This window comes from Canis lupus, chromosome 24 (genome assembly GCF_011100685.1).
Source record: "Canis lupus familiaris isolate Mischka breed German Shepherd chromosome 24, alternate assembly UU_Cfam_GSD_1.0, whole genome shotgun sequence".
Taxonomy (NCBI): domain Eukaryota; kingdom Metazoa; phylum Chordata; class Mammalia; order Carnivora; family Canidae; genus Canis; species Canis lupus.
Window position 1 is genome coordinate 25,423,945 of NC_049245.1, and position 23,090 is coordinate 25,447,034.

Consider the following 23,090-nt stretch of genomic DNA (forward strand, 5'->3'; position numbering starts at 1 on the left):
ACTCTGGTGAGTACTCAAGCCTCTGGGCCTGGTTTCTTCATATCCGTCACAGTAGTGTTGTGGTTAGGCCCACCGGCCCAGGAGCCTAACTGCTTGTGTTTGAATCCAGGGTCCTTCTCTTCCTAGCTGTGTGATACTGTGTCCCTGTGCCAGCAGTTCTCTCGGATAGTCCCTACCTCATAGACTTGTTAATGAAATTAAGCAAATAAATATATAAAGCTCTTAGAATGCTACCTGGATGTATTAATATATAGTAGAAGTCTGTCGTCTTTATCATACAGGTTACAAGGGAGGCTGAATCAGCTTGTGTATGAACAGGGTCTATACACAGGTGCACAGGAAATGTCACTTCTCATGTCAGTTCTTTTTTTTTTTTTTTTTTAAGATTTTATTTATTTATTCATGAGAGACACAGAGAGAGAAGCAGGCTCCATGCAGGGAGCCTGACGTGGGACTCGATCCCGGGTCCCCAGGATCACGCCCTGGGCTGAAGGCAGCTCTAAACCACTGAGCCACCCCGGCTGCCCTCTCATGTCAGTTCTTTTTCTTTCTTTTCCACTGCCAATCCACCAGAGGAAAGCTACATCCCATAAAAGTTTTTACCCAAGTTTTTTCTTCATTGTGGCAAAATACACATAGCATAAAATTTCCTATCTCAACTATTTTTAAACATACAGTTCAGTGGTAATTAAATATATTCATTCATATTAAATATATTGGACAGCCATCAACACCATCTATTTCCTCAATTAAGTGGAAGTATATAGTATTTGTCTTTGTGTGATTGGCTTATTTCGCTCTGCATGCTGCCCTCAAGGATCATCATATTGTAGCCTATGTCAGAGTTTCCTTCCTTTCTAAGCCTGAATAATATTCCACTGTATGTATATATCACATTTTGCTTATCCATTCATCCATCGATGGACACTTGAGAACTTAAATGTTTTAGCTATAGTGAATAATGTTGCTATGAGCATGGGTGTATAGTTATCTCTTTGTGACCCTGTTTTCTTTTTAATATATACTCAGAAGAGGAATTGCTGGGTCATTTGTAATTTTATTTTTAATATTTTTAGGGAATTGCCATGCTATTTTCCATAGTGTCTGTAACATTTCACATTCCCACCAACAATGCACAAGAGTTCCAATCTTTCCACATCCTCACCAGTGCTTGTTATGTTCTGTTTGTTCAGTTTTTAAAAATGATATTCATCCTAATGGATATGAGGTGGTATCTTATTGTAGTTTTGATTTGTATTTCTCCAATAATTGGTGATGTTGAGCATCTTTTTGTGAGCTTATTGGCCATTCACATATCTGCTTTGGAGAAATGTCTATGCAAGCTTTTGTGCCTTTTAAAAATTGGTTATCTATTTTTGTTTTTCTAAGTTTTAGGAATTTTCTATATATTTTGGATGGTAATCTCTTACCAGATATATGATTTGCAAATATTTTATCTCATTCTGTGGGATGCCTATTTACTCTGTTGTTACTGTCTTTTGATGGATGAACTTTTTATATTTTCATGAAGTCCAATTTGTCCATTTTTTCTTTTGTTGCCTGTGCCTTTGATATATGTACAGGAAATCACTGCCAAATCCAATGTTGTGATGCTTTTGCACTGTGTTTTCTTCTAAGGGTTTAATAGTTTTAGGCCTTACATTTAGATCTTTTATCTATTTTGAGTTAATTTTTATTTTTATTTTTATTTTTATTTTATTTATTTATTTATGATAGTCACACACAGAGAGAGAGAGAGAGAGAGAGAGGCAGAGACACAGGCAGAGGGAGAAGCAGGCTCCATGCACCGGGAGCCCGACGTGGGACTGGATCCCGGGTCTCCAGGATCGCGCCCTGGGCCAAAGGCAGGCGCTAAACCGCTGCGCCACCCAGGGATCTCTTGAGTTAATTTTTATATGTGGTGGGATGGAAGGATCTAACTTCATTCTTGTGCATATGGATATTCAGTTTTCCCAGCACCATTTGTTGAAAAGACTGTTTTTGCCCATTGAATTTTTAGCACCCTTGGCCAAAATAATTTGACCATATATCTGAGTGTTTATCTCTGGGCTCTTTATTATTTTGGTCTATATGTCTATCTTTATGCCAATACTACATTACTTTGATTACTGTAGTTTTGTAGTAAGTTTTGAAATCAGGAAGTATGAGTCCTTTCATTTGTTCCTTTTCAAGATTGTTTTGGTTATCTGGGGTCCCTTGATTTCATAAAAATTTTAGGATGGATTTTTCCATTTCTGCAAAAAGTCACTGAGATTTTGATAGGGACTGCATTGAATCCATAGCTCACTTTGAGTGGTATTGATATCTTAATGATACTGAGTCTTCCAATCCATGAATATAGAATATGTTTCCATTTATTATGCCTTGATCTTCAGAGTTCTTTCTTTGCGCAGCTCTTTGCTCTCAGGTACTGTGCTCTGTGAATTCTCATTGCCTTGTCCTCCCCAAACTCTCAGTTCTGTCTCATCAATTCAGGAAAATTTCTGGGCTCCCCCTGGGTTCCCTCTCCCTGCAACATGGCTTGGAAAACCTCCAGGCAGTAAGCTTGGGCAATAGTAGGGCTTACCTCATTTGTTTCTATCTTGCAGGGATGATTTCTTCATGACCTTATGCCCAATGTCTTGAAAGCCATTTTCTCATACATTTATCCCAGGTTTTTTTTAGTAGTTTTAGGTGGGAGAGTAAGTCTAGTCCCTGTTAGTCCATTTGGCTGGAAGCATAAGTATAGATTTGTGTTTCTTTTTCTTTCTTTTTTTAGATCTGTATTTAGATCTTAATAGCTGAGTTTTATCCTACTGTATGTATATACCACAATTAGTTAAAACAATGACCTTTTATAGATATTTTGAGTAATTTCCAATTTTTCACTATTACCTTGCTGGGGCGATTTTCATGGTATGTTTATCTTTGCATCCCTATACAAGGAAATATTGGGTAAATTCTTAGAATTATTGAATCAAGTAATCAATCCAGTGCATACTGGCCATGCTCACTTAAAATATTGATGGATATTGACAAAAAAGCCTTCCAAAAATGTTTATTCAGGGCTTTTTATATGTGTTCTGTTAATTTAGGCCTATTTTTTGTACATTTTGGATTTGTTTTTATTAACATTGATTTTAATAGTTTATTCTAACACTAAAGATCTATTTTTAAAAAACTATTTATTTGAGAGACTGTGCATGAGGTGGGGGCATGGAGGGCAGAGGGAGAGGGAGAGAGAGTCTTAAGCAGACTCCATGCTGAGCACAGAACCTGATGTGGGGCTTGATCCCAGGACCTTGAGACTGATTTGAGCTGAAATCAAGAGTCAGAGGCTTAACTGACTGAGCCACCCAGGAGCCCTTGATCTGTAATTCTTATAATAATCCTATGAAGGCTCCAGAAAATTACCTCATCCAAGGTTTTATGGCTCATCATTCCTTTAGCTCTTACTGCGGCCTCTGTCCCCAGTCCCAGATAAATATGATCTATTAGTGGAAAGTTATGAGCTTTAAATCAGGTAGACTTGAGTTAAATCCAAGCTTCAGCCTTTTTCTGGGTGACTTAAACTCTTGGATGCTCATTGATTTCTTAAATGGAGCCAGTGACATTTGTCTGGATGTAATGTATGTGAAGGCTCTGCTCAGGACCTGGCAGAGAGAGACAATACATGGAAACCACAGTGTTTTCCTTTTTTCTTTTCCTTATTTGCTCATGCACCAGCCTGGCCAGGCAGATGAGTAGGGGATACCTTTCAGCATTGTCAGCACAGGCCTCATATATGCAAAGAACTATTAATGTGTTTTTCTGTGCTTTCTCTAACAGAACCTTCTCCTGTGGAGAGATTTAAGGAATTCCAGATCAAATCATATCCTGTACAGGACTTTAGCTCTCTGAAACTGAAGCATCTCCAGAACTCCTGGGAGCAACAGGGGACCAGCTTCAGTAGGAGGATTAAAACCTCAGGAAATACTCTTCCAAAGATGTTGGGCCCAAAGATCAAGTAAGCTTAGTTAGCTCCTTGCAGAAGGAAGGGTCCAGATTCTGGTTGAAAGGGAGATATGACTTAAAAGGACAGAATGTCAGGGATACTGGGGAGGGGTCAGAGGTAGCAGGCACCGCTCAACACCAAAGGTTGGAGTATATATAAAAGGCAGCCTAGAGAATCCTAGATTTGAGACCCAAGAGCTGCATTCTGTGCCTGTAATGCACAGGATCACTTTAGGTGGTTAGCTTCTTCCTTTCTTAGGGAACCCATATGAAGAAGGAGAGGCAGGGCAGATCTTTTGGCTCTGATACTTGGTCTGTGTGTCAGTGGACCTTTCTAACTCTGAGCCTCTTCAGAAAATTCTACCCATCTAAAGGAGGCAGTAGATTAGAGCCTGGGCTTTGGTGTCACTTCAACCCAGGTCCAAGTCCTGGCTTGGCCACTTATTTTAGCTCTGTGTCCTTGCACAAGAGGCTTGACATCTCTAAGCCATAGTTCTCTTCTCTGTAGATAATAGTATTAAGTCTTAGTATCGTCATAAGCCAGCAATTAAATAAGATAATAGTAATTATAGCTAACACTTGTGGAATATTCTGTGCCTGGTACTGGATTATCTAATTTAATCTTCCCAATAACTCTATGGGGTAAGTATAGTTATCAGTCCCATTTTTCAGGTGAGAGAACCAAACTACAGAGAGAGACTAACTTACTTGTTTGAGGTCATCCAGGTAGGGAGTGGCAGAACCAGGATTCAAACCTAAGCAGCTGATTAATGCTCAGTTTTGTTGTTTGGTACAACTGTTATGGCTGAAATAAGAATACACAATGAGGGCTGAGCTTTTGCCTCAACCCAGAGAGGCTGAGGAGTAGGAAAGGACACTCAGTGGTACCTGCCTAGAGATATAGCTCAATGCTGGGCCCAGAGCAACATAACACCTCCCCCACCACCACCATTAAATGCAAAATTAAAATATCACAATGATACTAATAACATCAGTGTCACAATCTCCATGCTGCCCAAAGTACCATTACACTCAAGTCCTTTGCCTATTAACATTTCTAGCCTGCTGGCCTCCATAAGGAGCATCCCATGACTTCTGAGTTGTTATTCCCTCTAGTGGATATTCTTTCCAAGGGATCCAGTGCTTCAAGTCCCAGTCCCAGTTCTTCTGAAGGTAGGGTTGGAACAGACCCAATTTCTCTGTTGTAAATCAGTATAGGAGAAGAGACATATTGGACCCAGAAGAATAAAAACCATGCTGGGCATGTCCCGGGGGGGTGAGAATTGTAGGCTGCCTTGTTTATGTGTTGTGTGAGTTTATGAGTTGGGTGAATATATCAGCTATATTCTCAGCTGACAACTTTTTCCTGCCTCTAATCCAACTAACATAGCCTGTCTCTTCCTTATACCTCACCTAGACAAAGAAAGCACAACAGGATTGCTGTATAAAATTAATTCCAACATGAACAAAGTACAGAATCTACAGACTGCCCAAGGAAACCTGTCTTTTAAACAAAGAAACAAAGCCATTTATTTTTTGTTTTCCTGCCAAGAAGGAGAGCCCAAACCTCTGCTGTGTCCCCAGGGGGCACAGAGCTGACTCAATGTCAAAGCAGTCTGTTCAATTATTGGACAGCTCTGATTTAGAGATTTCTTCCCCATGTTGAGCATCCGTCAGCCAGCCTAGACTTCTCGTCCATCTGGTCTGGCTCAGCTGCATGAGCTCATCAGCCCCTTCTTCCACATAACAGCCTTCAAGTGTTTAAAAGGGGTGTATCTCTTTCTCTCCTAGTCTTCCCCCTATTAAACTTCTCCAGTTCCTGACATCGTAGTCTCTTCCAGGGCCTGATTTGCATTTTCTCACTTTCTGGGGTCAGTGTGAGTTCTCCAGGGAGGGGAAGTCTCACTGTGAGGCAGAGTGGGGGCTGACTGTCCAGGGCCTTATGAACTGGCTGTGTGACAAATGAGTTTTCTTTAACAAACTGTCAAATTTCAGATCCAGGCGTCCTTGTTCACTTGAGTGTTCCATGATCAGAACCAAGTATGGTGATCTCCCTGAAGAGGCTGCAGTGGGCACCTACATCAAGATCCACACTGTGGAGGAAGGAGAACCTGTGGTAAGTGTGCAGATAGCCTCACTCATGATATATGTGTAACATGGTGGGCTGTGAGTGTTAAGTAATAACAGGAAAGGTTTAAAAACATTCCGCTCTATATTTGGTGATATTAAGGAATATTGTTGATTTTTAAAGATATGATAACAGTATCATGGTTATTGTTTTTAAAGAGTCCTTATATTTAGGAGCTACATATCAAAAGACTCACAGATAAAATGATATGACATCTGGGACTTGCTTTAAAATAATCTAGGAAAAAGGCAAGGATGTACCCTCGCATCACTCTTTTCTTTTTTAAAGATTTTATTGATTTATTTGGCAGAGAGAGAGAGAGACAGAGTGAGCACAAACAGGAGGAGTGAGAGAGGGAGAAGCAGACTCCCTGCTAAGCAGGGAGCCCAATGTGGGGCTCAATCCCAGGACACTGGGACCATGACCTGAGCTGAAGGCAAATGCTTAACCTACTGAGCCACCCAGGTGCCCCACCCTCTTACCACTCTTGTTCATCATTGTACTAAAAGACCTAGCTAGTGCATTAAGATAAGAAAAGGAAATAAAATATTTGGGAAGGAAGACATAAAGCTGTCATTGTTTGCAGATTTTTGATTGTCTAGATAAAAAATCTAGATAGATCCAAAGAATCAAAAACAAAAATAAAAAAACCCTCCTGATGTGAATAAATTATTACAGTAAGATCAGAGGGTAGAAGCCAATGAATATTGGAATTTAAAATAAAAACACAATTACATTTATAATAGCACCAAATATGAGATAGTTAGGTATAAATCTAACAATGTTCAGGAGTCACATGAAGAAAACTATTAATTATAATGAAAGAATTTGTGGGTTGCCTGGATGGTTCTGTTGGTTAAGTATCTGTCTTCCACTCAGGTCATGGTCTCAGGGTCCGAGGATCAATTTCCACATTGGGCTCCCTGCTCAGTGGGGAGTCTGCTTCTCCCTCTCCCTCTGCTCTTCCCCCCTGCTGTGCTCTCTCTCTCTCTCAAATAAATAAAATCTTTTTTAAAAAGTATAATGAAAGAATTCAAAGAAGATTTAAATAAATGGAGAAACAGACTATGTTCACAGATTGAAAGATTCTATTGTTAACATGTTAGTTCTTCCTAAATTGATGTACAGATTCAACACAATCCCAATAAAAATCCCAGAAAATTATTTTGTGGATATTGGCAACCAATTCTAAAATTTACATGGAAAAGTGAATATAAACCAACTGGTAAATCTGTACAATGAACTATTATTCATAAATAAAAAGAAATGAACTATCAAGCTAAGAAAAAGATATGGAGGAAACTTAAATGAATATTTTAAGTGAAAGAAGCCAATATGAAAAGATTAAGTGTTGTATATAGTTACAACATATAGTTGTATATTCCAATTATATGACATTCTGGAAAAGGTATAACTATAGAGATAGGGAACCCTGGGTGGCGCAGCGGTTTAGCACCTGCCTTTGGCCCAGGGCGCGATCCTGGAGACCCGGGATGGAATCCCACGTCAGGCTCCCTGCATGGAGCCTGCTTCTCCCTCTGCCTGTGTCTCTGCCTCTCTGTCTCTCTCTCTCTGTGACTATCATAAATAAATAAAAATTAAAAAAAAAACTATAGAGATAGTGATCAGTGGTCATCAGAGGTTTGGAATTCAAGAGGAGAGACAAATAGATAAAGCATAGAGGATTTTTAGGACAGCAATATTATTCTGTATGATATTATAATGGAAGATACAAAACCTTAAACATTGATAAGACCCATAGAACTTTACACAGCACAAAGAGTGAACCTTAATGTATACAACTTGTTAAAGAAAAAAGTAATTTAGGTGGCAGGGGATCCCAAAAGGAAATGCAGATTGTCACAAGAGCATCTAATGATATTACAAATGTATGAAACAGTCCCTGAAGAGGGTGAGAGAAAAAGGTGCTGACCTATGTATCGCTGGAGGTGTGACGCTGGAAGTGACTGTGGTCTGCACAACTGAAAGCCAAAGGAACTGCACATGAGCACTGTACTCTAGCTGATAATGTCATTCCCATGGGCGTATGCTTCACAGTTCTGATACTGCAATACATGTGTACTGGAATGGATCAATTCAGCAGATGACACCAGCTAGGTTTCTCATCATTGGAGTAGAAATTTGCAGAGAAGCAAGGAGGAGGCTAGAATGATCCATGTGGTAACAGATTCATTGAAGATATCAGTATGAACTCCTGTTTAGCTTAATATAAATACAGATGGTTACACGTGGAAATATTTATAGATATGTATATCGACATATATCTTTTGCTTTGTCAGTTGACAGGGCCTGAAAGAAATGACACTCCAGTAGCAATGAGCAAACCTAACACCCAGACTTTGGTTTCTAATATTATTCTTCACTAAGAGGAACAAGGGCTCCTTGGAAAATGATTGATTCTAAGACTAGGGCAGGAAATAGACAAGATGAGCCTGGAGCATTTCGTAGTGCTCGGGAGTTAGGAAGTATTGGGGGGAAAAACCCTATACGGAGGCAGGCATATCAAAGGGACACAGGTGCCAACTGAAAGAGCTCCCATTAGCCAAAGCTAGAACAATTTGAACAATTTAACCAACAAAATAAAATAGTATTAGATTATACCTCAAAGTAACAGTAAACATTCCTGAGTACGTACATGTAAAATGAACAAATAATGAGCAAAGTAATAAATAGGGGAGAAGAGACAAATCTCCCATGCAGAAGAATTCCAAATAATTGACATAGATACTTGGTCCTAAAGAAGAGGATGCATAACTCCCCACTCCTTAGGTGTGGGCTGCATATAGTGATTTCCTTCTAAAAAGAACAGTATGGAAAGAGGGTGGTGGGGGGGAGAGAGTAACTTTGCAATAGAGGAACCTGAGAAATACCAGTGTAGCCAGGTGATCAAGGCCAACATACACAGCTAAATTGTGTTGATAGTATGTCCCTTAATATTATGAAATGGGACGTGACGTAATGAGAATGATACTTTGCCTCCATTCGGAAGTCCTCTTCCGAATAAACCACAACCCCCGTCTAATCATGACAAAATCAGACAAACTCTAATGGCTGGGTGTCACACAAAATTCCTGACCAGTACTCCTTAATATCTATCAAGGGCATCATAAACCGGGCCAGTCTAAGAAACTGTCCAGCCAAGAGGAGCCTAAGGAGATAAGAGAATAAATGGAATATGTGTCTTGGATAGGATTGTGGAACAGGAAAAGGACATTAGGTAAAAAGAGGAAATCTAAATAACTCCTTGATCTGAATTAATAATAATAATAGTGTATCAATCAATATCAGTTCATTAATTTTACCAAAGGTATCCTACTAATGTAAGATGTTAATTAACAGAGGAAACTGTATGGGGTATATGGGAACTCTGTACTATCTTCTCAATTTTTCTAAGTCTACAATTGTTCTAAAAAATAAAGTCTATTAACAATATAATTATCCAGGGCATCTGGTGGTTCAGGTAGTTAAGTGTCCAACTCTTGATCTCAGCTCAGGTCTTGATCTCAGGATCATGAGTTCAAGCCCCATGTTGGGCTCCACGCTGGGCATGGAGCCTACTTAAAAAAAAAAATTATCCAATGGTTGGCAGGTTGGTAGGGTGGGGAATGCATGGATGAAACATTTGGCCATGAATTGATCGCTGTGGAAGCCGGGCAGGGGGTGGGCCTCCACCAGCCCCGGGGAGGGGCTGTCTTCTGAAGCCTCATGTGCGGTCATCATGCACTGTGCAGTCACCATAGTCCAGAGAGCTACTCCCTCGCCATATGCCCTTAATGCTCTTCCTCAGTTACAGTATCTCCAGGGTCATCCTCACATGCCTATCACCCCCCAGTGTGGTGGTCTCTTCATGCTCCTGCCCCACTGGACTGTGTGTCTTCAGAGGCAGGAAAGCCAGCACAGGACCAGAAGGGAGCCCCAGCCCCTGGCACGGTGCCCCCTCAAGGCTGATGGAATATTTCCAAGCTCTTCGGAAGTTCTTCCTTTTCTTCAGCAAAACTCTGCCTCCTGCACCTTTTAAGTAGCTCCTCCCACAGCGTTTCCCTACCCCACCCTCCCAAGAACAAAACAGAAGAAATCTTTCCTTGCCCAATGATGACCCCTTAGATTATTTAAAGAATGCCGTTTTGTTTTTCACTCAATGTTTCGGAGCCAGGCACGGTGTCAATGCCCAGGTAGTTATTTTCTCATTCAATTAAAACATCCTCTGTTCCTTCAGACAGTCCTCAGGTGATGTGCTTTCCAGGCCGCTCACCATTTCCTTCAGAGCAGTTAATGCTTCCGAGGCAGGCGCTCAGGCCTGAACACAGGGCTCCTGAGGCCAGGGCCTGGCCTAGGAATGCAGCCTCACACAGGGCCAGGCAGTAGCTGGGGATGCCAGGTGGGGCGAATGAGGGCACCAGAGGGCAGAAAGGCCTTGCCTGGTGGGATCGATGATGACAGCAGTAGAGGCTGTGTCACGTGCCACTAGAACAGCCAGGCCTGTGTCGTGGAGGGCCTGCAGTGTTGGAGTGGGGACCTTGGCCCTGATTCTCTCGGAAGGCCTCGAAGGCTTTGGGTGGGGGCCAGAGCAAAGACCAGGCTGCCTCATTTGTCACACAGGACCCAGCACAGAGAAGGCCCCCCACAAATATGTGTTAACATGACTCTTGATGAAAATGCCTGTGGATGTGTTCTCTCTGCTCTCAAGGCCGTGGCTTCGTTTGTAGGAGAGTGAATGGGACAGCTGGGCCTGTATTCACCTAGGAGATCACATTTGCTAACTGGGGAATGTGAAGCTGGGTGGGTCTTAGAAACAGGAGAGGCTGGGACCTGGAGGAGAGCCTCTGTTCTGAGCGAGGAGGAGTAGGGGAACCACTCATCCAGGGAACAGGCAGGCTGAGGCCTCTGATTGGGCAGGCCAGAGCCGTGGGCCGGGCAGACGGGATATGGCAGATTGGGGTGGGGGCAGGTGTCCTTATCTTCATGTTCTTTCTTTCTTTCTTTCTTTCTTTCTTTCTTTCTTTCTTTCTTTCTTTCTTTCTTTCTTTCTTTCTTTCTTCTTTCTTTCTTTCTTTCTTTCTTTTTCTTTCTTTCTCTCTCTTTCTTTCTTTCTTTCTTTCTTTCTATTTTTAAATATTTTATTTAATTATTCATGAGAGACAGAGAGAGAGGCAGAGACACAGGAGGAGGGAGAAGCAGGCTCCATGCAGGGAACCCGATGTGGGACTCGATCCCGGGACCCCAGGATCAGGCCCTGAGCCAAAGGCAGACGCTCAATCACTGAGCCACCCAGGTGCCCCCTTCATGTTGCTTCTAATTAGTCAGCTGTGTGGGCAAATACTTTACCTGAGTCTGTGTCCTTATTAGAAGATGAAGACATGGGGATCCCTGAGTGGCTCAGCGGTTTAGCTCCTGCCTTTGGCCCAGGCGCAATTCTGGAGTCCCAGGATCGAGTCCTGCATCAAGCTCCCTGCATGGAACCTGCTTCTCCCTCCTCCTGTGTCTCTGCCTCTCTCTCTCTCTCTGTCTATCATGAATAAATAAATCTTTAAAAAAAGAAGATGAAGACATTCACCTGGGTGTGTTAACCCGAATGTTCTGTGACCCCGTCTAAGCACTCATGCAGGTCATCTACCATGCTCTAGTCATGGCTCAAAATGCCAGTGTGGGCAAGTAAACTGACATCCTTCCTGCCCTTATGGGGTTTATGATCTAATCTGGGGACAGACAATAAACAGACAAATTAATAAACACATAAAGTATTGCAAATTGCTTTTAGGAATGGAATAGAAAGCTGGGTTGGGGCAGGGGACAGGCTTCTTAAAAGGGGCAATCAAGAAAGCCGGCTCTGAGGAGATGATGTTTAAGCTGAGATCTGAATGGTGAAAAGAACAAGCTGGGGATGACCTGTGGGAAGAGTATAGAAGACCGAGGAACCGTAAGCTCAAAGCCTAAGGCCAGAAGGAGCTTGGTGTGTCAAGAGGGCTGGAAGGGAGGGCAGCATGGCTGCAACAGAGTAAACAAGGCAGGGCGGCATGAGGCCAGGCTGGAGAGTCCAGCAAGGGTGAGAGAGCCCAGGTCTTGGGGTCACAGGGAGGAGTTTTCATCTATCCTGCATGCCGTGGGAAGGTATTTGAAGGGATGGGTTGTAGGTGTATGAGAGTACCTGCCCTCAGTGCGCTTTGAATAGTTCACTGGGTTCAAATCCTGCCTCCACCTCTTTCTATCCTTGAGAAAGTTACTTAACCTCTTTGGGCCTCAGTTGCCTCAGAGGATAGTGCTTAGAAGCATGGGTTCTGAAGACGGACCCCCTGGGCTCAGATCCTAGTGTTATTGCTTCCCTACTGTGTGATGTTGGACAGGTTTTCAACCTTGGCAGCATCCTCTGTAAAATGAGGATAACAATTGGACCCATCTCGTTGGGGCTTGTGACAGTTTCAAATGGGTTAGTACCTATGGCAGGTGGCAGCAAGAGGGCCTGGAACATAGCGAATGCTCAGGAAATACTGCTGTCATATCATTGTCGTCATCATGGCCAGGAAGCCAGAGGAGTAACTGAGCGGCAGAGAGGAGGCCAGTAACCCCCCTAAAGTCTATGAGAGACAGAGAAGGTAATGGAGGCTCAGTGGGGACACATGAGCAAAGGGCTGCCAAAAGGATGGGGGAGGGTGTGGTGCCTGTGAAAGGCAAGATTTAGTTTTATTTTTTTAAAGATTTTCTAAAATGTATCTATTCATGAGAGACACAGAGAGAGAGGCAGAGGCAGAAGCAGACTCCCTGTGGGGAGGCCAACTTGGGACTCCATCCCAGGACCCCGGGATCACACCCGGAGCTGAAGGCAGATGTTCAACCACTGAGCCACTCAGGTGCCCGTAAGGGGGGATTTAGAAGAGGAAGCCTCGCTGTTCAAATTCCGTTATCATCCTGAGGAAGAGGGAATGGCTTTAATTGGCACAATAGTTGAGATTGGACATCAGGGAAAACTTGTGAACTGCTGTCCCCTGAAGAGGAACTGCCCGAGTGTGGTTCCTGTGGAGCCTGCATGGAGACGGAACATGGACAAAGTGCCGTCTTCACAGGCTCTTCTAATCCCAGAAGCTGGAGTCCTTTGGTGTCGTGCAACAGCAGGAGCCCTGGACAGAATTCTCCTCATCACTTGCAGAATGACCCCAGATGGAATCCCCTTCTGTTTGGGGCCTCATTTTCCCCATCTAGATGATCTGCTGGTGGGTGTGGACAGTCTCTGAGGTCAGACTTTCCATCCCCCAGGGCCTTCACCAGATCCTCCTCCCAGAGAAGCAGTGTGACATGCGGCCCTTGATCCTCGTGAGCCTGGGAGCTGAGGTGATACGGATGAGGAAAGACAAATTTTGTGAACTGATTGACAGTGAAGTAATGGAGAAGTTGTCCAGGTTCAAGGTCAAGTACCCCAGGTCAGTGCTGGAAATGTGCATGCATTCCACCAGACTGAATAAATAAATGTTCACCTATTATTTATTAAAAGAAAGAAAAAGGTGCTCATATGAAATGCTGAAAAGGGAGGGGATGAAACTGGTAGCTGTTGGTACTTAAATTGTCTCAGTTCCTTTGATGATAATTTTACTATTATGTTGCAAGGGCTATATCTTTTGAAGTAAAGGTCTAACTATGAATTTATATAATTAATTTATGGGAAAAGCTACATGCGCTGAGATGTTCATAGCAGCCATATTCACGATAGGGAGAAAAACCACTACCACCACCCACACGTATCACACTAAGGGGATCATTTGGAAATTGTGGCGTATTTCTTTCATAGATTGTAACTGTCTTACTAAAAAAAAAAAATTATAAGTCTAAGGACTCTGTAGGAGGAGGGTAAAATAGGTGATATAATGATATATGAAAAGGCCAGGATGCAAAATTGCATATATACTCTGACTATGCCTTTATAAAACACAAGAGGAAAACCTAGAAGGAAAAAGCAAAAATGATGACATCTGTGATGTTACCAAATTTGTAAGAGTCATTCTGTCTGGAAGGTGAGACTAAAAAGTACTTCCTGGTTGTTGTTATATATTCCTCTCATATTTAATTGTTTTTGCAGTGTGTATGCATTGCTTATATAATGAGGGAAGATAAATACTTTTTAAATTTTTAATTTATTTTTTAAAAGATTTATTTGTTTATTATAAGCGACAGAGAGAGAGAGAGGCAGAGACACAGGCAGAGTGAGAAGCAGGCTCCCCGCAGAGAGCCCAAGGTAGGACTTGATTCCAGGACCCCAGGATCATTCCCTGACCCGAAGGCAGACACTCAACCACTGAGCCACCCAGGTGTCCCTTTTTCAAAAAAATTTAAATTTTACTTAGTTAACATACAGTGCAATATTGGTTTCTGGAGTAGAATTGAGTGATTCTTCACAAGTTCCCTCCTTAATCCCATCACACATCTAGCCCATCCCGTGCCCACCTCTCTCCATCAACCTTCAGTTTGTTCTCTATTCTTGAGAGTCTCTTATGGTTTGCTTCCCTCTCTCCTTTTCCCCCTCTTCCCATGTGTTTATCTGTTTTTTTTTTTAAGACTTTATTTATTTATTTGACACAGAGAGAGAGAGAGAGAGAGAGAGAGCACAGCCGGGGAAACAGCAGAGGGAGAGGCAGAAGCAGACTCTCTGCTGAGTAGGGAGCCTGACACAGAGTTCAATCCCCGGACCCTGGGATCATGACCCAAACTGAAGGCAGATACCTAACTGACTGAGCCACCTAGGTGCCCTTGTTTATCTGTTTCCTTTCTTAAATTCCACATATGAGTGAAATCATATGGTATTTGTCTTTCTCTAACTTATTTCACTTGGCATGATACATGCTACCTCCATCCATGTCATTGCAAACAGGAAGATTTCATTCTTTTTGCTGGCTGAGAATATTCCATTGTGTGTGTGTATGTATGTGTATATATATATATGTGTGTGTGTGTGTATATATATATATGTATGTGTATATATGTATATATATGTATGTGTATATATATATACATATACACATACTACATCTTTTTTTTTTTTTTTATACTACATCTTCTTTCCATTCATCAGTCTATGGACACTTGGGCTCTGTCCATAGTTTGGTGAAAAGAAATACTTTTTAAAAGTTATCAGGGGGCACCTAGATGGCTCAGTCACTTGAGCATCAACTCTTGATTTTGACTCAGGTCATGATCTCAGGGTTGTGAGATCGAGCCCCTCATTGGGCTTCATTCTGGGTGAGGAACCTGCTTAAGATTCTCTCTCTCTCTCTGGGATGCCTGGGTGGCTCAGTGGTTGAGAGTCTGCCTTTGGCTTGAGGCAGGATCCCAGGGTGCTGTGTCAGGCTCCCTGCATGGAGCCTGCTTCTCCTCTCTCTGCCTATGTCTCTGCCTCTCTCTGTCTCTTGTGAATAAATAAATAAAAACCTTTTTAAAAAAATTCTCTCTCTCTGCCCCCCCCAAAATTTATCAGGATAGTGGCATTCCAAGTGGGCTTTTTTTCCTTTATTTGCCAAATGTTTTGTAATGATGATATATTACTTTGATAATTAAAAAATAAATATCTATCTTGAAAGATTTGATAAAAAGATTTTTTTACTTTTCCCTAGTTTTCAAATTTTCCAGAATGACTACTTCTGTAATGCAAAAAAAAAAAAAAAAAAAAAAAAAAAACCTCTTAATTTTTTTTATGTAAAAGTTAACTGGACCAACGGTGGCAAAACTATTTGATCTCACACAGTTATTACTAAAAAGTGTTTGAGTGTATACCTCTTAGAAAACGTAAATATGAATAGCATGTATTAATTTATTAGTATTTACATATATTACTGTACTAATATATACATTATGGACATACCAAAATAGATCTTTAAGAACACAAAGATAAATATAAATGAAGCCCCACTATTTTTTTCACACACCTCAGTGGATCTTGTTCACCTCCCTAGGTGACATGACCCTGCACCCCCACTTTGGGGCCTCTGGGCTTACCACTGGGCCCCCTGCCTCCATTTCCTCCCTGCTAGATCCTTTCTGCATACTGTGCTCTTGCTAGAACCCATATCTGGCCAGGTTAAACTCCTGCTTCAACCCTTTCAGGGGCATCTCATTGTTTATACGATAAAGTGCAAACTCACTGCCAGGTGTGGCCTTTCATGGGATGACCCCGCAACTCCCCTGCAGCACTTCCAGTCACCGGTAACCTGCTCTAACAGCTCAAGCAAATTGCCTCCTGGGCTTTGCATGTACTTGACACTGCATATACTTGACTTTGCCAGTGCTGGCTCTTCTGCCTGAAATGCCATCCCCCAGTCTTTCTCCTCTTTTTTCCCTGATAAACTCCTGCTCATTCTTTAAGATTCCTCTCCTCCAGGAAACCTTCCCTGGCTAACCCTAGGTTGGCATAACTACCTCTTTCTTTTTTCTTTTTTTTTTTTTAACTACCTCTTTCTGTACACTTATAATGCTCTCTACAGAGCTCTGTAATTGACCATTGTACTGAATCATAGCTCTTTAGAGCTGGTAGTTCGTACAGTTTTTTTTGTTTTGTTTTGTTTTGTTTTTTGTTTTTTTGCCCATCACTTGATTAATTGCTTCAGAGAGGCAGGGACTGGGCTTTATCTTCCTTTCATGTCTGACACCTACCTGTGTAGTACCCAGCACAGAGTCGGTGCACAATGGGTGTTGAATAAATAAATGAATGAGTGGAGCATTTGCATTGCAGAAAACTGGAAAATACTGAACATTTGAAAAGGGGAAAACCAGAACCATTTGCATTCTTGCAACAATCCCAAGTTAGCATTTTGTGTATTTCCTTTTACCACATGCATTTTGTTTTTGCTACGTGGATATGTGCCAAATGGAAATGTGCCAAACATGCATTTACCATTCGGGCACACAAAGTTGCATAGTGGAGATCATACCGATTATGCAATTTGGCATCCCTTCCCCCTTTTTTTCTTTTCTTACGGTGATATTGTGATCAGACATGGTTTTGCTGACAGGTGTGGAAGCAAGTGATTCTAGTGGTAAGGAAAGGAGCTGTGAAGGCAAGCAGATCTGTAGTTACTGCAGCCATGTCCAATAAGTATGTGAGAGAATTTGATGTGGGGTCTGTATGATTTTGAATAAGTCATTTCCCCTCTACTAGAATTCAGACTCCATTCTGCAAAACACGAAAATGAGATTAGACCAGTGTCTCCCAAAGTATGGACCATATTCACAGAAGATGTATAAGATGATTTTAAGTGGTCTACAGGTTGACACTTTTAGTTTTAACAGCTAGGTATTTGTTCTAGTGTGAATTAGAAAAATCAAATGACTAGCTCACTAAACTCATGATTTGACAAATCTTGTAGCTTAGATTAAAGCCACTGTAAACATTTACGTAAAAGAAACTAAGCAAAATTAAGAAAAAAATTATTGCTAAATTAAAGAATAGATCATGTGTAGATATGGCCCAAATTGCGGCTGTTTTGTGAGAAAAATAAGTTGGGAAACACTAGTAGTTCCTTGCAGTTCAAAGATGCCACAATTCTCCGATTCCTGTGTATAACCAATATAGAAAATTGCTAGTTAGAGGTACCTACTCAAAAAGGGATTTTAGGGGGTGCCTGGGTGACTCAGTTGGTTAAAAGTCTGCCTTGGGGGCAGCCCGGGTGGCTCAGCGGTTTAGCGCTGCCTTCAGCCCAGGGCCTGATCCTGAAGACTTGAGATCGAGTCCCACGTCGGGCTCCCTGCATGGAGCCTGCTTCTCCCTCTGCCTGTGTCTCTGCCTCTCTCTCTCTCTATCTCTGTGTCTTTCATGAATAAATAAATTAAATCTTTTTTTTTTTTTTAAAGAGTTTGCCTTGGGCTCAGATCATGATCTCAGGGTTCTGGAATGGAGCCCCACAGCCTGGCCAGAGCTCCCGGCTCAGTGAGGTGCCTGCTTCTCCCTCTGCCCCTCCCTGCTGCTCATGCACTCTCTTTCTCTCTCTCAAATAAATAAATAAAATCTTTTTAAAAAATGGATTTTAGGAGCATTAGATCCACAAATGATGCCTGGCGTGTGATGGGTATCAGTTAATGCCTGTTGAATTGAAATTCAGAAGAGATTTCTGTAGACTTGGGAGGGTGGCAGATGCTTGAGCTCTCAGCATCTGTGCCGCGCGGTCAGCGCTTCACTGCAATGATCTGCAATGCTGACAGAGAGATTTCTGGCTTATTCATTCACTGTTGAACTCATGATTTCTAGACTGCTAAAGCAGGCAGAAAGCATATCCATTATCTAGCTCAAATCCTCCATGTTTTAATTGAGGACTGTGAAGCTCGGTAAAGAGGACATGACATCCTGAAGATCACACAGTGGCCGTGACACCTGTCCTGTGAATGCCACAGGCTAGATAACCTGACCCCTCCCCCCCTACAAAGCACAGGGAACACTGTGTAGGATGTAACCAATATTTGAGTTCCCAAGAGAAGGGAAATCTCTGAGGGCCAAAAGGAAGTACAGCCTAAGAGCCAAAGCAAAGAGTGTGATCTAGCATGGGATTGCAGTGAGGGTGGGCAGAGCTAGGGGCCAAGGCCATCATGGCCTGAAGTTTTTACAGCCTGCAGGGACAGATGAAACTTCCAGTTCAAGTAAGGCAGGGATTGGAACTGTAAGCCCTGTCCCAAGCTGATGAGGCCTTTAGAAGAAGAGTGACCCTGTTTTGTGAAAAACAAGAAATCAATATGACCAATCAGTATCAGGAGGTGACATGAGGAATCTTGTCTGTTTTGGACTCTGAGTACCCCCTAAAAAAATAAAGGACCTCCTAAGAATCTATAATCACATGCCTTCCCCCTCATAGGTTTTGGTGAGTCCTGTAGCATCTTTGAACTGGAGTTTCTGAGTTTGTGAAATGGGGAATTGTGAGGATTAAATGGGTTAACAGGTAAAGTGCTGGGCACATAAGAAGTGCTAAGTCAAAGTTAGATAGATAATTGCTGTTTTTTATGAAATTGGGAGTTGGTTGAATTTTTGAAGTGGAGAATATCTGGTAGTGTGCTGGTGAAGGTTTAACAATCAGGTCTCTGGGAGGTGAGTAGGAGATAAGTCTGATTTGAAGGGTTTACTGATTCTGTGGTGTATATATTTCCACCATGGCCAATTTCCACCTACCAACCTGATGTTGCTGAACATGGGGTTGAGGAGAGGTGCATATAATCATCCCTCTGAGTTGAGAGGAGCTCACCTTGGCACACCACTGAGACCAACAGGACTGGCCAATGGCCTATGCTGACCTCTGGGTTTTTTATTAAGTTGTTTTCTATGGATCAAAGTTGACTCTGCCCTGGTCAATATCGTGTTTCTGGAAGAATGTTTTAACTTGTTAGTGACTTATTAGGCTTTCTTGCTTAGGTGAGAACATGGGCAAGTGAGTGGAAATGGAACATGCTGTTCCTTTGCTGTGGTCTTAGAAGGAAATAAGCCAATGAGTGCTGAGCCTCCTCTCTCTCCCCCACTCTCCCTACCCTCATGTATGCTATGAGAGAAGGTAACACAGTAGAGCCAGGGCATCAAGACCAGTCCAAGGCAGCCACCAATCTACTTTCTGTCTCTATAGATTTGCCTGTTCGGGACATTTCATATAAATGGAATCATGTTACGTGTGGTTTTTGCAACTGGCTTCTTAGCATAATGCTTTCAAGTTTTATCCATTGTAAAAAGTTTTGTATTTTTTTTAAGATCTTGTTTATTTGTTTGTTTATGAGAGAGAGAGAGAGAGAGAGAGAGAGGATCTTAAGCAGACTCCATGGTGAGCACAGATCCCAACACGGAACTGGATCTCACGACCCTGAGATCATGACCTGAGCTGAAACCAAGAGTCAGACGCTTAACCAAATGAGCCACCAGGCCCCCCAACTTCATTCCCTTTTATTGTCAAATAATATTCCGTTGCACGTATATGTCACACTTTACCTATTCATCAGTGGTTGAATGTTTGGGTTGTTTCCACTTTTTGGCCATGACAAATAGTGCTGCTATGAACATTCTTGTGCAAGGCTTTGCATAGACATAGGTTTTCATTTCTTTCAGGTATATATATACTGTAGGGGTGAAATTGCTAGGTTGCAGGTTAACTCTGTTTAACCTTTGAGGAACTGCCAGACTTTTATTCAAAGTGACTGCACCAGTTTACTTTCCCATCAGCAATATACCAGAACTGCTGTTTTATTTTTTATTTATTTATTTTTAAAAGATTTTTATTTACTTATTCATGAGAGACACACAGAGAGAGAGGCAGAGACACAGGCAGAGGGAGAAGCAGGCTCCATGCAGGGAGCCCAATGTAGGATTTGATCCCAGGACTCCAGGATCATGCCCTGGGCCAAAGGCAGGCGCTAAACCACTGAGCCACCCAGGGATCCCCCAGAACCCCTGTTTAATATCCACCTCATAACACATCTTTATCTGTCTTTTTAATCATAGCCGTTCTAGTGGGCATAAGTGGTGTCTCATTGTGGCTTTGCCTTATGTTTCCTTGATGGATAAATGGTTACCTACATAATTTAACTTTTTAGTAGCTATATTATAAGAAGTAAAAACAAATGGATGAAATTAATCTTTAAAATATATTTTACTGAATTCGGTGCATCTCAAATACTGTCATTTCAACATGTAACCAACTTATGAACATTATTAATGAATATCTCTACATTTGTTTTTACATTATTAATGAGTATCTCTACATTTGTTTTTGTTCTAAGTCTTTGAGATCTATATTCTGTACCTCTAAGTCTTTGAGGTACATATTTTTGGACTCACAGCACATCTCTAATTCAGACTGGCCCACATCAGGGACTCAGTAGCCACATGTGGTTCATGGCCACTGCATGGAGCAGCACAGTTCTAGGGGAAGAAAGTGTGGAAAGGCAGAGAGAAGGGTCTGGGAAGAGGCACACAGCTGGGACGGAGCACACTGTGTTTAGGAATTAGAAGAGTGGCAGGAGGAGAGTCTGGAGGGGCAGGGGGACAAGAGGAGCTGGTGTGGGAAACTCAGCATCTGTGCCTCACCTTTAGTGATGAAGCTATGTGCCAGAAGTTCCTTCAGGAGAATACCTGGAATATCTTTCGGAAAGACCTAGTGCGGCTGCTGGTGAAGCCTCGCCAGCGTCCACCATTCATCCCAGTCAGGCCCAAGAAGAAAGAGATCTACAGCTCCAAGTCTCTGATGCTGGATTTGTGTAGCTTCAACAAGGAGACTAAACCTTGTTATCCCATTTTCATGGCACCCCAGAAGTACCTCCCCCCATTAAGGATTGTCCAAGCCATCACAGCACCCCGATACAAAATTCAAGAACTCCTGCCTCAGTATAAGAATGCAGGGGTCCTTGTTTAGACCCAATAAAAGATGTTGGGTTGGTTACCTATTTCCTGAGTGAACACCATGGGAGTTGTGGGGCTTGGAGTCAGGGCTCCTGGGGCCTGTGAGTTTGGAGAGATGTTTGGGGGCAGCAGCTGGGACACTCTCTCCCTTGATACTTGTGGGGCTGAATGAGTGGACAGTCAGGAGGCTGGGGGTGTCCCAGGGTGGGAGGGTCTTATCTGGTGAGATGGGTGGAAGATATGGAGGGGCTCTGATCAAAGTGAGCAAGACTGGGGTTACAAACTCAAATGCCTCCCAGAGGCCACGCTGGTCATCTAAAAGAGTGCATCAGGAGGACTGGGCAGGCAACAGGCAACGGTGAGGACTGGTACACACATTCGCCATCCAGATGGAACAGCTGCTCTGTATCCTCAATTGATGCCATGCCAGGAAATAATGCAGGCCTGGTACTGCCAGTCTTAGATTTTTCAAGGGAACTAAGAAACCCAATATTTTAGATGATTCCTACTGATTTTTAAATGTAAGCAACTAATTCAAATTGTTTTTGAAATACTGTGTTAGGCAAACAAAACATCTACGTGGGCTGTGTTGGGCCTACAGGCTGCTGGTTTGCCAGGGCTCATCAAGCCCCTCTGGCAGGACGTTGCCAGAGACTGGAGAAGGCCTGATGGGTGGGAGGGGGTTGGGGGAAGCATAAGGAACTAGAGAGACTGATGGGCAGTGTGACAGCAGCAGGTATCCTGGTGGCAAGGATGGGGAGCCAGCATCCTGAGAGAGAGGAGGCAGGCCAGGGATAAGGAGATGGTGGGTTGGACTTACCGAGGGCTCTCCCAAATCTATGGCTGCCTGTTAGTGTCCTGGGCCGACTCTGGTAGCACTGGGCCAAATCACCTCTCTCCTTTAGGAAATTTCATAGTTTAGGTTTGGGAGCACCAGGGGGGCCTGGTAGAGGCCACAGCACCACATGAGCCTGGCCTGGGGCTGCCAGGAAAGACAGGAGCCATCCTCTACCCATCACTCCTGACCCACACATTCACCTGCCCTACAAGGAGCAGGTTAGGAGGAACACTGGAGCCCTGAGCTGGGCATCAGGAGCTCTGGAGAGTCTGGCTCTGTTTCTATGCTGTTGGACCCCCTTGAGCCCCTGGAGTCCTGTTCCTGCACCTGTTTCCCCAGTGGCAAAGTGAGCAAATTGGACAAGATCGATGGTCTTCAGGAGAGGTGAGTATAGTGGAAAGCATATTCAGTATTATAATTTTGTTTGTTGAGTTTATTTTTTTTTAATATTTATTTGAGAGAGTGAGTGCAAGCAGGGGGAGGAGCAGTGGGAGAAGGAGAATACACAAGCAGACTCCCTGGCTGAGCCTGGAGTCCGACTCAGGGCTCGATCCCGGGACCCTGAGACCATGACCTGAGCTGAAACCAAGGATCAGCCGCTTAACTGACTGAGTCACCAAGTCTGTTGAATTTAAAAGAAAACTTTTTATGTTGTGCAGCAAAGAAAGAGGATGTGAACGTAAACGAGTAGCAAAGTAGTGGGCTTAATCATCTCTGACTTCTCTCATGGCTCCAGATGGCCAAGGAGTCTGAGATGTCTGCAGCAGATCTGA

The 23,090-nt window shown here is 42.8% G+C and overlaps 1 protein-coding gene across 6 annotated transcripts in view; it reads left to right on the forward strand.

The window, feature by feature from the left end:
* CNBD2 (cyclic nucleotide binding domain containing 2) overlaps nucleotides 1–21,523 on the forward strand; it is a 60,385-nt gene extending 38,862 nt beyond the window's left edge. For all 6 annotated transcript variants that reach the window (XM_038572160.1, XM_038572161.1, XM_038572165.1 and 3 more), the window contains 4 exons: nucleotides 3,829–4,006; nucleotides 5,989–6,109; nucleotides 13,391–13,554; nucleotides 21,174–21,523. In XM_038572160.1, coding sequence (XP_038428088.1) covers nucleotides 3,829–4,006; nucleotides 5,989–6,109; nucleotides 13,391–13,554; nucleotides 21,174–21,492 — 782 coding nt within the window. In that variant the 3' untranslated portion in view covers nucleotides 21,493–21,523. The remainder of the gene's footprint in view (nucleotides 1–3,828; nucleotides 4,007–5,988; nucleotides 6,110–13,390; nucleotides 13,555–21,173) is intronic.
* The last annotated feature ends 1,567 nt before the right edge of the window (nucleotides 21,524–23,090 follow it).